This window comes from Chelon labrosus (genome assembly GCF_963514085.1).
Source record: "Chelon labrosus genome assembly, chromosome: 3".
In the NCBI taxonomy this organism is placed as follows: Eukaryota; Metazoa; Chordata; class Actinopteri; order Mugiliformes; family Mugilidae; genus Chelon; species Chelon labrosus.
This window is the reverse complement of record NC_140339.1, coordinates 20,915,108-20,931,819: the sequence shown is the minus strand read 5'-3', so window position 1 is coordinate 20,931,819 and position 16,712 is coordinate 20,915,108. Positions and strand designations below refer to the sequence as shown.

The following is a 16,712-nucleotide window of genomic DNA, read 5'->3' as shown; positions in this document are numbered from 1 at the left end:
TCTGACCTGTGAGAGAGTTTCTCAAGGTTAGATTATGCTTCCGCGTAGTGATCACGCAATGGTCACGCAATGGTCACGCAGTTGCTCGGACGCAGTCGTGAGACCGTGATGGTTCTGCGTGGGGTTTACGTGTCGAAATGCATGCCACACCGGTAGAGGGCGCTATGATTTTTTGTGACCGACCGACCGAGACTCTTGTGACTATCTCGCCTCGTTATTTACCTTCCGGCTTTTGCCGTAGTCACAGTGAACGATGGACACCGAGACAGAGAGACTGGCGTTGGAGCTCCAAATTATTCAAGCAGAGGAAGAAATACTTCTTTTGCAAATTAGGGCACGACAAAGGAGACAATGATGTTTATGAGTGGAAACCGGAAAAGCGGTCTCCAGCGGATGTAGTTAGCGGACCAATCACAGCCAATGCCGCTGCGTTGCTGCTGCGTTGCTGTTGCGTCGCCTCGACGCGCGTCGAGGATTTTTGGGAGGTGCACGTCTGGCCCTTGCGTAGGACGCACGGGGGTCCGCAAGGACGCAATAGGTCCGTAATAGGTCCGTACGCACGGACGCGCTGTGTCAACGCGGAAGCATAATTTGGGCTTTAATGTCACCACAGATGCACAAGGTCTGTGAAGGTTCTCAGTCATCCAGGTCATGGTATATCCAACAAAGGTTCAAAAAAAGGCAACTGGACTTGTAGAGTTTTTTGAGAAGACGTTTCACCACTCATCCGAGTAGCTTCTTCAGTTCTAGGGGACTGGTGGGAAGTCTGAGGTTTGCTTGTTAACAAGCAAGATTTTTCAGGAGGAGTTCCTATTTAAACCTCAGACTTCCCACCAGTCCCCTAGAACTGAAGAAGCTACTCGGATGAGTGGTGAAACGTCTTCTCAAAAAACTCTACAAGTCCAATTGCCTTTTTTGAACCTTTGTTGGATATAGATGCACAAGCAATATCTGTTTCTGTGTCTCAAATATCCACTGATAGGGAAAGGAATACTGAAAAATGACAGTATGCCGTGTGTGTGCTTAGCTTGATACAGTACATACCAGTATACCTATGTATACAGCTGTGACTGTGTTTCTCAGTGTCTGTTCTTTTTGTGCATTTACCACATGGGAATATGTCATTAAGGGACGGTGTTAGTTGAGCTTCTCTGTTTATCCTTCAGTGATGGTTAGTGTGTATGTCTGCACATGTATGTCACGTTACACATTCTGATTTTTATTAAAGCAGTGAGACTAGAATAGAAATGAATTCCAAAATAAACAACTAGGACTCCAAATATTGTACTGTAGAAAAGTGTCGACTCTGACACACAAACATGCAGAAACACATTCAAGCAGGTAAAGTATATACAAACAAGCAAACAAACATGGAGACATGCATAATGCACACACTTGAATATTCTCTTCACGCCTGCTTACACATGCAACATTCAGATACTGACTGGCAAATCAGATTTTATTAGTCTCGTCCATTAATCGTCAGTCTGGCCGTCTTGAGTCGATGCTGTCATGTCAGTGCATCGCCTCAGGCTTCAGTGTCCGAGAGCGAACTGATGAATTTGTGTAAATTGTTGTAAATTCATCACACAATACATCATTTGTTTTTATGGTTGAACTAGTTAATACTGCACACAAGTACAGTGTGCATGTTATAGTGCCCCAACCGTCAATACAATTTCATTTTAATAATTATTAATGTGCTGAGCTCAGAGTCGGTGCCTGCAGCTGTTCCCTGTTATTAAAAAAACTGGAGAGTGACTTCCTATTATCGCACTTCTTTGCTTCCTTCGGTACGCCTACACCAAGGTAGGAGACTGGGATGATTTAGAGTCAGGAAGCGTAAAGCAAACTTGACCCTGAAGTGTGAACCTGTTCTTTCTTTTTGCAAGGATACTGCAAGGGGCTGTGTGAGTTTGTCCCTTCAGGTTTCTTGTGGCGGCACAAGACTATTGATTTGAGCCAACAAGCTGTGTACTTCCAGAGTTGCTGCAAACATAAAATAAAGCAGTATAAATACATTTTCAGCAAAACATGATTTAGAAAGGCCAATGAAAGTGAAATAGAATTACAGTAAGAACAGAGTTGATACCAGAAATCTGCGTCAAAGTAGTGACGGCAATGGTAGAACTTTAAAGGTTAATGGTGAAATGACAAAAAAAAACAACTATGTTTCTCTTTCCATCTTCTCTTTTTCTTATCTTACTGAAGACTCTACTACCCTGATCCTCATCCTGTTCACGGGGTCCAGCTGATGAGAGTTGGAAAGCTGCAGCATTTCCTGGAACACATCGAGGAGGCTTTGGACACATTCAAACAGGTGTGAGGAATGAAATGCCAAAAACAGAAATTGCTACACTAAAGGCATTTTACATTTGTACTGCAAGTCTCATTTGATTTGTTTTCTCCAACATTCATATTGCTTATATTTTACTAGCTGACTAGTAAAGCTGGCTGAAGTTACTCTGTAAGCATAATTTAGTTTTACATTAAAATGATTACGTAATAAGATTTGCCTTTGCTTCTCTTCCAGGCCTATAAAATCCTAAAGCTCACTCACGGCGATGGTCACCCCTTGACAGCTGACCTTACGATGAAGATGGAGGAATGTCGTAGTGAGATGGACCACCAGTCATCCAGCAGACACTAAGACACAGATTAAAGAGCTGCTACAGTACACACTCTCAGATTCACATCTTAAATTCTTGACATTTGTAATACAATGAAAAAGTGTAGAAATCTATATTTATGTCCGTCGATCTACCTTTTAATTTGTTTGATGAAATTGTTGCCTTTTTAAAAAGTTGATTTTACTCAAATTTGGTCAGCCTCATTTGAACAGGTTGGAAAATGACTGAAGCAGCATGACCAACAACAATCCTCTTCATGGTTATCAGTTGCCACTTTTGAAGAGCTGGAGACTCTTTGTTAAGTATCTACTGGACAGAACTACATACACTGAAGGGCTATTTTTCAGTTTGCTTTTGCGCCAGCAACAGGAATGATGAATATAATAGCCATGTTGCAACTGGAATAGCAAGGTCACTTTGTGTAGCATGCACCAACATGCAGCAATGTTAGATAAAGGCTCGATGAAGCTTGGACATCATTACATTAAGAGCTGTATACACTTTTTTTTTTACTTTTTTGTAAGGGCAGTTTCTCGTGCTGCATTCATGTGTTCGACCCATCTACGTACAAAAAAAACCCCAAGGCTCCTCTTGTGCTGGGAACGTAGCTTCCCTGAAGTTGGAGCAAGGAATGACCCTAAGAACTATAATCTTCCTTCAACTGTTAAAGAAATTTTGAAAGCATTCCTGCCTCACCAAATGACAAATAAAACCTGAAATATCTCACTGAGAATATCCCAGACGCTGCTTTCCGCCGCCTTCCCCCCAAACATACAAAGAAAACACACAATATCTAAGAGCAGAAGTAACCGTTGTCGACAGGTTGTTTTGACACATTGACGTTCAGGCTGTGATTTTTCTGCAGTTTTGCTTTGCCGCTTTTGCCCAGTAGCTTGTTTCAGTGAAGTTTATGGACATAAAATGAATCCTACAAAGTTCCCTTATTTTGTCTGAGTGTGAAAGGCCAAGAGACAGAGAGAGAGAGTTTGGCCCCTGTAGGCCCCTGTCTCCTGTGTAATCTGTAGATTCCATCGTGATGAGTGATTTCAGGGCCACGACTTACTGTGTGTGTGACCGTGTGCGCTTGAGATGGTGTGCGTGCGTGTGTGTTGGTTTAGTCAAGTCGGGTTTTCATAACATCCATCATCCTCTGTTCGTATCCATCACACACACTTCCCATGTTAATCCCTGTTTTGTTTTGTGTGTTGCTCTGTCGGTGTGTGAGCGCAGAGTGTGTGTGTGTTAAGGGCTTCTCACACACACACACAAACACACACAAACACACATGTCGCATGCTAATCCCAAAATTCTGCTGCTTGCAAACTGATGACAGTATTTCCTGTGAGAGAAAAAACATAAACCTGTGTGTGACCTCTGTGTGTGTGTGTGTGTGTGTGAGAGTTTTTCACTGTCACAGTCTTGCTGTGATCTGCTCTATCTTCAGTGTTACACAGATTAAAACTAAATATTTTAATCCAACACTGAATTATTAGCTATAATCACAACATTCATGGCAAAAGGTTTTTTTTATTGTTTTCCCCTGTATGTATGAAATGAAGATAAAAGGTGTGAGTTTATTGTATCAAACAGACTGAATGGAGTCCTGTGATAACGACACTAGTGGGCTGAATGGGCCGTGGAAGAGTCCGTCCTGCTGACTGCTCCTGCCCCCATTACTCACTTCATTGGCTCCGTCCCTGTCCGTCTCTCGCCCCCTCTCCCTCTCACCTTATATCGCCCATCAAATTAGATTTACTATTGCTTAACCATAACCCTCTGTCTCTCTCCTGCTCTGTCACTCACTGTCTCTCTTCCTACCTCTCTCGCTCCCCGGAGGCTTTCAAATGAAATTCGCCATCCGTTGGTCTCTCATCTCTCTTTCACTGGGTGTCTCTGCAGGCGGCCTGAGCCAATCAAGAAAAGAAAAAAAGGCTTTAACCACCTTCATTCACTAACCCGTCCGCCATTTTCTCTCACCCTTTTCAATTTTCACTCTCATTTCGGAGACACTCCCCCCCGTCTGTGTCTCTCCCCCTGCAAGACCTCACCTTTATCTCACCTTGCTCTCTCCCTGCTTCCTCTCCTTCTCCTTCGTTATCTATCTAGCGCTGCTCTCCATACTTATATAATCCAATCTGTGATCCAAATCGATATCATCCGAAGATTAGAATTAAAAATACGGTATCTTCTATTGATTCCAATTGAATTAGGATTTATTAATGCACCAGTCGGCTTAATAACTCATTTTGATTTTGCCTTTATTGTCAAATTAAGAACAGGAAACATGTGATGTTGGAGGGGTGAGTATGAAGATCCCCAGCTTGATTAACACAAGTTTCTTTTTCCATTAAATCTCCTCTCTCAAAGGACACTTGAGCTGAAGAGGCTTTGTCTCTAGCAAAGTACCTGAACACGTCAGCTTTATTATGCGCTGTTATGTTGAACTGAAAGTTGCTCATTTCTTCACTCCTTCACACGAGGCTGGATCTATTGTCATGAAATAGTCTTAAAACTTTTTCTATTGCCTTTGGATGGGTGGTCATAAAACTTAGGGCTATTCAAATCCACCCCAGGATTAATTTCAACTAGCAAACTATAACTCAGCTTTATTGGTGTTGCGAAACTTTCCAATTAGCCTCAGAGTTGCTGGCATGACTCCCAACTGTTTGTCTTGTTGTTACATGTGTTTCAAATGTTTTACTTTATTATAATTATCTCATTTGGAACGACCAAACGTGTTCCTTGAGTAAAATAGTCACACGTTGGCTGTCTAAAAACTGGATTTCTTCACTGTTTGCTTTTGTTTGTTCCTGGTTGAATTGATTTTAAAAATGCCCAGCCTTTTTATTTTGGGCAGAAACTGAAAGTCTTCACCTGCTTGAAGCAAATGGTTTAACAAAATCAGAGAGGACTCAACATTGTTTTTCAGAATTTATTTAGAAGATGTTTTTCCACTATATTTTCCACTTCAATTCATGATCTAGCATCACCAGTCTTATTTTGCTGCTACACTCTATCTGTCTCCCACTTTTATAAAATGTATTTTCTTTACTTCTTGTCTCCTTCATTCTCCTCTTTTTCTTATTCATGCTTTCTCCTCTTACTCTTGTTATTTCGTGCTTCCTTCCCCTCCTTCTTGTTCCTGACTGTGCATCGATGATTAAAGCAGGTTCAACCAGGCGATATGTTACAGAGACAGAGACTTTACACACACTTATAGTGTAGAGTGTCTGACTTTAAAATCAGAAAGTGGGAATTCATGAGCTTCCTTCCATCTTTTAAATATCTGATATTTCTGAGTCATGATGCAACCTCTAGATATTTCATCACGACTGAAACATTACCGACATCTGGCACATTCTTGTGTGTTCTGTGTGCAAAGAATGAAGAGTCCGATCTCTTTCAATACATTCCTTTATTTACATCCCTCCATCGTATTCATCATCAACCAAATGCGTCAGGCCACATTTAACAAAAGTCTGCAGAGGAATGTGGGCCAAGGACAAGGGCGAGGGAGTTTGAATCACAGACATGACACACACACTGATGATGATGATGTGTTGTTGTTGTTGTTTCGCATGAGAATTACCAAGGGTATTTATCATTTTCTGAACAGAGCGACACAGAAAGCTGGCTTTAATCAGTAACCTGCAGATTTTTGAACAACTGACCCGCTGTCTTAAAAGTGAGGAGAGCTGAAGTTGTCTCCTCATACTAATGATAGCATCTGTTTTTGGTAAATGCAGTCTGACCCACAGCTGAACACACAGTACTCCTTAAGGACTGATAGATGCTATATGTCAGATTTCCAGATAACACAGTATAATTCTTGAACGCTCCTGCAAAACATGTAACAGCCAATATGACGCGTTGTTGCTTAGACCAAAGGTGTGTTTTCTGTTTGCCCTTGAGTCTGACATCACAGATGACTAATCTGATTTAAAGTACATAGTTTACATAAACCGTTCTGTAAGCTATAAATAACACGGGACGCCAAAACCTCATGTGATTTTCAGTTATTGCTAGAATTATAAAGCGCTACCACAGTAGATTTGGCAGTGACATATCATGGAATAATCCTCCCACATAGCATCTTAACTCAGGAAACAAGTACACGCCATCGGCTCGTCCAAAGGTCAGGCTCCCCAAAACACTCTAATTACGCTAGGCTGTAGTTAGCGCTGCAGTACATGCAGGCATATCACCTAAAACAACACACTAAATGGTTTCCTTCTTCACCTGTAAAACATTAACCACCATTTTAATGTTCTTGTCTGGATCTGATCAAATGATACTGCTGTTTCCACATAACTACGCAGGATGTGAATGTTTTCAGAAACCCAAACCCATTAAAATCCCCAGGAGGAACAACAAGAGGAGCAAATTAAAACTACAAAAAGATAATTGAAATAAAAACGAGCGCATATATGATATGTGCACAGTATATATATTTATATATAACATGGGCTCAGCAAAGTATGTACAGTTATTTTTCTGAAATGCATAGTAATTCTTTAAGATCACAAGATGTCAAATAAATAAGGACGTTAATCAGCGACTTTGCTCTCTTGAGCTCAAATAAATAAACTCTCATTCATGACTTACACTGTGAACTGGGAGATAAGAACAGGAAACTGGTCAGAGATGTCACTTTGCCTGGCTCTGGCGAAAACACTTCATGGGAGCAGTTTGTCAAATTTGTTTCTGGGGTAATTTTCCGCTTGATCACCTCACGGCCGTCCCTATAGCCCGTTAAATTAATAACTGTTACCTCTTTACACATCAGTGCAGAGATAAAAACCTCTCGGAGTTTCTCTTTCTGTCAGGGAAACAAAGCAAATTTTGTTGCCTTAGCGGAGAGATAAATTCAGCCTTTCAGCGCTTTTGACAAATCGTGGTATCATTACAGCTTTTCCACTCTTCTAAACTCATCGTCTGTTCCTCATTTTACCTCGGAGACAAAGCCACTCAGAGGAGAGTGTGGCGATATTCAGAACGACAGACAGCATGACAGCGATGTACGAGAAGCATGTGAAGGGTGGTGTTCTGTACTTCAGAGGGAAACAGGCTCGTTCATATATTTATAATTGTACAAACATTTAGATCATAAACATCTCAAGCACCATAGATAATAATATTAACAAATCTTAAGTTGCTATCCATCCAAAAAAATGGAACCAGGCAGAGATCTATGCCTTTTTAATATGGTCATCAACTTTCTTTATTTCTTTCTTTTTCTTCCATACTTTATATATATTTATTTTTAATTGTTCCTTGACAATGTTGGCACACAATACTGGAACCATTTAAACAGATTTCAGCCTAATTTCACTACTTTGTTCCAATAACACAGGCGTAAACACTGTGTAGCAGATTATTATTATTTTTTTTTAAATATCTCTTTATATTTCCTTTATCATACATAGATTCTACATGGTCCCATTGCACTCAAATAAAAAAAGGATACCTTATTATAAAACACACACATTGACAAATCATTCTCTTTAGAATAGAGCAGAACAACACGGATACAAATAACAGACAGTCCGCCTGTCAGTCAGTCGATGGATGTACTTAACACTGGATCAGAGAGGAACGTTTTCACTTCCACCCCTGTGTGACTCAGACATCTCATTGCTTTGTGAACATGAAAAAGCCATCACGTCCGTATCAAGGGAAATATACGGCACGGACGCCCCAGAGGGTCAAAATTCAGATGTGCTCTGTTTGTGAGTAAAGTCAAGGTAAAAACAACACCACAAGAAACTAGCTTCAGTTTTTTTTTTTTTTCCCTTTCTCTGTATCTAACCACACGTAACAAAAATCGTGTGTGTCTTCAAATTTGGTCCTTGTTACAGTTTTGTTGACTTGGTGTTGCTTTTCTGTAGGCCTTCTTTAAGTTTTTATTTTTTAAGTTTTCATTTTTAATTTAGTTCCATCAATGTACCAAAGACAATACATTGAAACACACATTATTAGTTCATTATATAGTGAAACACTGACCCACAGTGAAACATCACATTTAATGAATATAAGTGAAAATCGTTTTGAGGACCAAGGATCTTTCATGAATATTTTTTTTTTGTTCTATGCTAGCACCATACTTACTGCATGTACACAAATTCAAAGAGAGAGAGAGAATTGGTCTCAATATTGTTGAAATGTTCACAAGGCACTAAATCATTTTCTTCGTCCTCCAGTCTTTCTCTTGGTAAGTCTCTTTTATGTACGGCACAACAATACCAGGCCGTTGTGTAGTACTCTAAAAAGTGCTCTTCCAAAATGATGGCAGACGAGAAATTGTCTTCTCTTGCACCTCTTCTTTACCCTTCACTGTTTTTTTTTCAGACCCCTCCCTCTTTTGCTTTTTTTAAATACATTCTTGAACGTTCAACTGAGAGGCGTCTCTGCAGTCCAGTTATCTTGTACTCCGGAAAAATGTGCTCACTTTGTTTGATGTTTTCAGACTCACAACCATCTGTCCCGGTGGCCGTTATTCAAAGTAGCCAGTCCGTATGATGCCATTTCATGTCTGATTCTGAGGTTGTTTCCAAGGCCCAACACAATAGCCTTTTGGTCTGTTTGGTATCTCTGTGCATCTCCATTCCACATATCCATCCGTCCGTCTTTCTGCCTACTTACATTAGGAGGAGACATTAGGATGGCATGCAGGATCGAGTGGTCAGTCTGTCGCTGTGTCCTTCCTTGCGGCTATCCAGCCATCCAACGACATTTGTTTGTTAAAGAGATATTTAACTTGTTTGATTAATCGGGGCAAAGGTCTTTATATCGACATCTTTTTGAGTCCTGCTGTGTGTCTTCTACCTCTCCTTCCTCCAAGTCTTCCATCCCTCCATGTGTCTACCGATGTTTTGTGGACACGTCAAAGCAGGTGATCATCATGAGGTGGGCTTTGCAGAAGTTGACTCTGGTTTCCAATTTGTCCGTCACCGTTTCCAGAGCTTCCAGATACTCCAGTGAGTCGGCTTCATAGGGCTGCTGTAGCTCAACTGGATATAGAGGGACATGTAGAGAAAAGAGGTCATGCTAAAACACTGCTGTATGTACACTCTGCATTTATTAGACAACAAGGAATTGCTCAAAATGATGCCTTTGAAGCCAAAACCTGATGGAGTATGAAGTAGTTCCCAACAAAATGTTATTGCTATTTGAATTTTTTTGTTCTATTTGAAATATTTGCTAAAGCTGCAGTGACATTTAAGGAACCAATGGGCCTGTAAGGGGGTAGGGAAGCTTGAAAGAATTGAGACGGACTAATGCAATGTTTCTTGCATTCAGTTCTTTGCACTGGATTTGCTAACAAAAAGAAAAATAGATTAACGTCAGTCTTGTTGTAACCGTGGCTGATGGACACTACTCTCATACAGGAAGACATAATACAGTAAGTAGAGTGCTCTACTAGTATCTCACACACACATCAGAATCCCTGATGTGCCAGAGTGCTACACTTACACTCAGTGGTCCATTTGTGTGGCTCCAGCATCAAGTACTGTTTGGTTTGTTCCAGTTCTTTCTTCAGACACTGGTACTTGGCTCTCACTTCACTGATTCGCTGCTGGCGGTGCTCCAACAGACGAAGCTTGGCACTGACGTAGACCACCTCCTGACACAAAGAGAGTAGGCCGACAGACAGATATGGATTTTATTCACCTTTGTTTCTCCAGAGGAGCGTGTTGTGAAACGCATGTGGCTGCCTTTCAGCGGTGGCGTGCTTAACATTCACACAGTTACATACATTCACACCCCGTCGGCTCACGCTGCGACCGCACTGGAGTACTTTCGGACACTGAGCGGCTTTGCTGGAGCAGTTGGGGGTTAAGTGGCTTTCTTGAGGCCGCTGCAGAGAAAATCTATATTTTATGCCTTTCTCTCTCTATCTCTCTCTTTCACAAAGCTCACACTGCTCCCTCCGCTGAATACATAAAGGTGGAAACCCCACGAAAAACTGCAACAATTCAGCGAGTTTCATTATATATTCTGCCAAGTCTTAGGAATTTATAATCATTTAAAAAACATACTAGTTCACAAGTAATACAGAGGATAATATAATGTAGATTTATTAAAAATACTCACTGTACAGAATAGTGCTAATGTAGATTCTTTGAAAATCCTTTAAAATCTTTACTGTAATTATAAGACTTGTTTCCCTCACTGACACCGTAGCACAGATCCTTTACCTTCTTCTTCAGTCCTCACACGTTTACAACACTTTTTAATGCGTGCTACAACTATTATTAATCAAATCAACTGCACTGGCATCTTGCTCCTTTAGTTTCCACCTCCTTCAGTTCTCCCTCCACAGCCATCCATACTTCTTCCTCAACCTGCCACCATACATCTCCTCATGCACTTTCTCCTTTCCTGCCTTTTTTCTTCCTTCCTCTGTCATTTCTTTGTTTCATCTACCTTTTTCCCCAACTACAGTTTGACAATTTAGTGTGAAGTTACAAATTCTATGTGGTACACATGAATCTTCTTTTGTCATTAGTAATTTCCGTGAAGTTGGGTCAGTAACATAGTGCCTGCAGTGATTACAGTGACTTTAGATTTTATCTTTTAAATTCTTTAATTTTCTCCTCCTTTCTCTAAGGCTCTAGTTTTCTTTTCTCCCTCATTCAGTGAAAGTCTCTCACATGGTGAGCAATACGGGTTTTTGATCAAGGGAATGTCAGTATGTGGACGGGAGGAGATAAGGATCCAAACCTCCAATTAAAAGCTGACCCATACCAAAACCCAAAGACCGACAGCAGCTGGTGTAGGTCAGGTGTGTCTCCCTCTCCCCCTTCTCACCCATGCCTCACCCACTCGCTTTCTCCCTCTCACCTTGCTTCCTCCTTTGTCCCTCCTCTTCTGAAGTCGCTCAACGTCGTCTATCTCATACACCTTGATTTCAAAGGTTTCTGTTGTTGCCCCTGTGCCCCGGAGGTTTGAGGGTGCAGGAGGCCCCAGTGGGCCGTCTACCCAGCATGCCCCTGGGCTGGAGGAGGAGGAAGAAGAGGAGGTGATGGCTTGTTTGGAGGAGCGGTGAGAAGGTGATGATGAAGAAGAAGAGTCCAAGGTCAGTGCTGGGATCAGGCGACGACGCTGGAGACCTGAGAGAAAAAATAAGAGGAAGATGTCAATAACAGTCCAAAAATAGTGTTACTCATAACTGGGGTTCATCATAAAGTGGCATAAACCCTTTATGATAATGTATACAGTACATTAGCCCACAAACTCGGTTTTGAAAATGATTATTTATTCACTGAAGTGCATGAATTAGCCTCATTATTCTATATTCATTGAAACAATTGTTGATACATTACACAAAGAGGTATTTATTCTAGCTTTTTACTTTTGAGAGCACTTTTTGTCAGTGGCTAGATTTATAGAGAAACTCAGGAACAGAGGAGGCAAGCTGCTTCCCCTATTCAAAGTCTGTAGTCTTGTATTGTATTGTAGGGCACTGATCTTCTCATCTAACTCTCTGGAAAAGAGGAAATATATATGTTTAATTAAATGTTAAATTTCACCTTGAGCAATTTTGAACACTCATTGCTGGGCCCAGATAACTTGGTGGTGTTTTCTCACTGTTTTGTTCAAACAAGTAAAAGCGAGAGCAAAAGCATCCATGCACAGCCATAAAGTGGAACCTGAAAGTCCTTAAACATCAAATATCTTGCATGGGGAAATGCAGATACAGCTTGGGCCATATGCAAAATAGTGTAAACTGAAAAAAGAGCATGATAGTGATGGATAAAAAACTACTGTGTGTTCGAAAAGCAAAAAGACAACGAGAAATAGATTATGGCGTATAAAGAGCGATAAAAAAGTTGGAGCTTCTCGATTAGAGCAGCAGGTCACTCTCTAATCTTACTACACTACTCTGAACACACACACACCCCTACGTCCACACAAGGGCTTTGAATAGAAATTGCCAGCCATGTCGGCAGGAATGAGAGTTATCTGATTCATCAGGCACCGTGAGATAAGGTTTGTGAGACAGACCAGAGAGAAAGTGGTGATTTTAATAAGGTTGCAGCTGTCTCTCGGTCTCAGCGCGGCACAGAAAGGTCAAGCAGAGACATTTGTATTTCATTAGGAAGCAGCATAAAACGGGACAGAAAAAGATTGTGGGTCTGCAGGGAGGATAAGGTGCAAGGGGAGAGAGGAGCTGGATGAATAAATGAGGAAATGTGTGAGAGGAATAGGTGGAGACGCATGAAGAGACGGAAAGCAAGAGAATCAAATCTAACAAAAATCAAGCACACGGAGAGACTCAGCTGGAAATGAGATTAACATTTCGGTTCAACATTGTTTCAGTCTTTGGTACACATGCTCTTTCTTCCTCTGACTATTTGCAGTACATTCAGTTTTTGTGAATCAAGACTTAATTGTGTGTATTGTTCCTCTTTTACTGGCTACACCTAATCCTTTATTTCTTTGTGTTGTCTTGTGGCGGTTTGACAGAGAATGGGTTCTTTGATCCACAGAGTTTGTTGTGGTTAAAGCCAAATGAAAGTAAATCCAGACTTTATGCTGCATGGCAGGAGGTGAGACTGCATCCTCGACCCTTTGATCGAAAGCCTAATTCCAATTTAAATCAATAATCAGAGACACACCAGGATGAGCCGACTCTCTCCAATCTGATTTTATGCACATATCCATCCTCATGCTCAACCAATAGAGAGTAATTTGGCAGGCACATTAGCAAGCGCTCTGCGTTGTGTTCTGGTGAATATATATTCATTACAGCCTACACCAGCAGATTCCCTTTTACCATTTCACAGATGGATAGTCAGGGTCACCTTTCCTACCTGGCACCTCCTGCAACCACAGCTTTCTTCACTTTTCTCCCTCCTGTTCATTGCTTTTTTTTTTTTTTTTATTAGGCCTTTTCACCAAATGGATTCTCCTCACACAGAGGTCTCTATTTTTTCCACCACCTCCTTCTTTATTAAAGCTTTAGCAGTTTTCTGGTCACATTTTCACCTCTGTGGACTTGCTGGGTGTGAAAGCTAAAGAGGCCTTCTGAAAGTGTGAAAGAAATGAAAACAAATTGAGGCTAAACTGAATGAATATGGTAATTTTTGCATTTAGTATTGGAATTGTGTTCACTGATCCAGACGTAGAGTTGTAGATCACACTCACAGCTCTGTCGTATATGAATTTAGGGAAGATACAGCTCTACTAAATGAGGGAAAATGCATACAATATGTGAAATGCTCCCTGCTGATTTTCGCTCTATCTTGCCCACCTACATATAGTCTATCCAGTTGTCAGTGCTAAATGTCATTAAAGCAAGGTTTAGAAAATATGTTTAATTGTGACCTGTGTTGCTCCTGCTCTTCTTGCTGCTCTTGGAGCTCCGCCGGGAGGAGGTGGTGGCTGAGCTGTGCTCACTGAGGGAGTCCTGGGCGGAGGAGGTGCTTCCTGTGTTCTCGCTGCTGTCCCTAAGCATGCTCTCATAGCCACTGCTTCCTCCGCTGTGGTAAAACAAGGCCGTCTTCCCCATGGCCGGGGGGAGCTCGCCACTCAGTACACTGCTGTTAAAGGCAATACGAGATAACAGTTGAAGATGAAATCTAAATCTTTTAAGCAGACTTAAGCACAAGTTTCATATTTCTCAGAGCACTTGAGCGTATACCTGTTGTCACTAGCGTGGCCGCTGCTGCAGCGGTGTGGTTTTCTGGGAGCTGTGATCTTGCTGTAGGGAGAGGGTAGTGTTTGTATCACTGCTGCCCTCTCCTCTCCCATACTGTCTCCTCCACCACCTCCAGCTCCAGCTCCTCCTCCACTGAGAACAAGAAAATAGTCCAGCAGCATTTTAATACAGGAGTAAACTAATCAATTTCTGAAAGAGTTTTACTAAATAACTGACATGGAAAAGAAGTGAAACGAACTAACCTTGCTCCTCCTCGTTCCTCTGTTGACTCTGAGCTGCCTCCCTGGGCATGACCCCTGGAACGAGAGCCAGCACTTCCCTGGAGGAGCTCTGAGATTCGACCATTAACAGCCCGCAGAGGCAACTTGGCAGCCAGGCTTCCACCTCGACTGCGGCTCAGAGACTGAGTAGACCAGGATCCAGGGGCAGGTGCCTGCTGCTGCACAGGTGCTTGGACTGAACTCTGAGGCTATGGAAACAAACGGATGACAGGAGAAATGGAGGCGAGGATCGATTTAGCGCACAAAGAAATGGTCTCAGAATCATGCTTAAACTGATAACGTGGTTCATCTAGCTTTATCCGATGAGCATAGCCATGTAGTTTCCTTCTTACCTTTCCATTAGGAGGAAGGCTGGAGCTACGGCTGGAAGTCTGACTTAAAGACTTAGTGGAGAAGCTTAGAGTCTTGGTGCTGGAGGCAGACAGGCTCCTGGTCTTGGGACTGCTGGTCATCAGCAGCTTACTGACTGCAGAGATCTTCGATTGGCCATTGCTCTTGGCAGGTGATTGAGGGGCACTGCTTGAACTGGAGCTGCCACTGAAATTGCTGGTGTTTCCAGTGGGAGAAGATACCGATCCAGCACGGGTGAGGCTGCGTCCAGTACGAGGCATGGTGCTTTCCCCCCTCACTCCTCCTCCCCCTCTGAGGCTCTCACCTCTCTCCAGGGAGAAGCAGTCATAGTGGTGGGAACCACTGTGTGAGCTGTGGACCCGGCCCAGAGAGTTGGTTCTGTTGGCAAGCTGTTCTAATTTGGCGCTAAAGAGCCTACTGCTGTCTATACTGGAGCCACGCTGTCTGATTCCTGCAGCTCCACATCCAGATATTCCTGCTTCATCCGTTGAGTTTCCCAGTGCCAACACTCCATGAGTGGGTTGATGGAGGGGGCTGGCTGCCCTGTTCCGCTGGTCAAGGCTGGACTTTCGTACTGGTGGCAGAGGTGGGATTCCCCCTTTCTTGTGGGAGAAAAAGCCCTGTTTTCCGGTTGATCCCCAGCGGTCAAGTGTGGCGCGGGGACTGCAGGGAGTTGAAGTGGTGACGCCAAGGTTACGGTACTCGATTCCACTGTCTAAGCCATCGTGGCGGTTGAGACGGTGCCACCCACGGGGAAGACTGGCTGTGCGGTGGATGTCTGGGCTGTAGATACTAGTCAGGCATTCCCCTTGGCCAACAACAGTGATCATCTCACAACCATCGACCACTCTCTTAAGTGAGTCTGGAGATGACACCACCTCGCCCCCTGAACTAGAGCTGCCATAATCTCCACCTGGTGATGGAGAAATGTCAAAAAAAGAAAGTGAAATAAGAACATAGACTTGATTTATTTTTTCTTTGAAACAACCATATCAGTATTTCTTACCATCCTTGCAGAAGCTCCGATTGTCTCCATTCCCACCTCCAGACTTTTCTCCTGAGTGGCTCTTTAAATGCTCAACCTCTCTCTCTGGCTTCACTTCACACACAAGCTCCCTGGAACTTCCCTCCTCCATGCCACGCTTCAGCCAGGGGTCTTCAAAGCTCATCTCACTGGACATAGAAGCTAAAAGTGCCGCATTGGATTTGACTGGGTCTTTCATTAGGTTGGTCTTTGTAGGAGAGGAGAGGATGGTGGGTTCCTGCAAGACCATGGGTTTAACAACCACACATGGGTGAACACTGACGGTGCTCTTGAAAGGAGAGAAGTTACTAGATCCTGACAGAATTTGAATGTTAGTTTTAGCCATAGAAGGAGGCAGTCTCTTCAGTCGGTCTTTGGTTGGAGTGCTCTTATCATTCAGGTTGTCTGACAGAACCAGTTCTCCCTCCAGACTACCTCTTCTTGGGCTGCCACCGCTTTCGTAACCAGCCAGTCCCTCAACTCCAAAGCTCTGGCTGGGTTCTGGATCTGCCAGTGCCTCTCCTTGCTGGCTCTGAGATTGACTGAAGCTGTGGAGAGACTGGTCAGCTTCACTGCCCATGCTCAGATCACTCATCCAGGAGGAGATGGGTGAACCACAGTTAGAAATCCCTGTGGCTAAGGCTTCACCTTCTATCCGCAGCTTGGCCATAGCCACCTGTAACAGTACAATCAGTACAATTAGGCATCTTGAAATCCAGTAGAAAGTGATATAAGATTTGGCTTTGGTTTAAATTACAATG

General features: G+C 42.7%; 2 protein-coding genes across 2 annotated transcripts in view; one reads left to right on the top strand and one right to left on the bottom strand.

Annotated features, from left to right (window-relative positions):
• Window positions 1-3,417, top strand: part of smyd3 (SET and MYND domain containing 3) — a 68,504-nt gene extending 65,087 nt beyond the window's left edge. The window contains exons 11-12 of the mRNA XM_084541558.1: window positions 2,212-2,320; window positions 2,534-3,417. Coding sequence (XP_084397684.1) covers window positions 2,212-2,320; window positions 2,534-2,650 — 226 coding nt within the window. The 3' untranslated portion in view covers window positions 2,651-3,417. The remainder of the gene's footprint in view (window positions 1-2,211; window positions 2,321-2,533) is intronic.
• A 2,198-nt stretch (window positions 3,418-5,615) lies between these two features.
• kif26ba (kinesin family member 26Ba) overlaps window positions 5,616-16,712 on the bottom strand; it is an 82,676-nt gene continuing 71,579 nt past the window's right edge. Inside the window, exons 21-28 of the mRNA XM_084541011.1 lie at window positions 15,934-16,627; window positions 14,909-15,840; window positions 14,538-14,764; window positions 14,278-14,427; window positions 13,962-14,176; window positions 11,475-11,743; window positions 10,104-10,254; window positions 5,616-9,640 (exon numbers count right to left, since the gene is read on the bottom strand). Of these exons, the coding sequence (XP_084397137.1) occupies window positions 9,492-9,640; window positions 10,104-10,254; window positions 11,475-11,743; window positions 13,962-14,176; window positions 14,278-14,427; window positions 14,538-14,764; window positions 14,909-15,840; window positions 15,934-16,627 (2,787 nt within the window). The 3' untranslated portion in view covers window positions 5,616-9,491. The remainder of the gene's footprint in view (window positions 9,641-10,103; window positions 10,255-11,474; window positions 11,744-13,961; window positions 14,177-14,277; window positions 14,428-14,537; window positions 14,765-14,908; window positions 15,841-15,933; window positions 16,628-16,712) is intronic.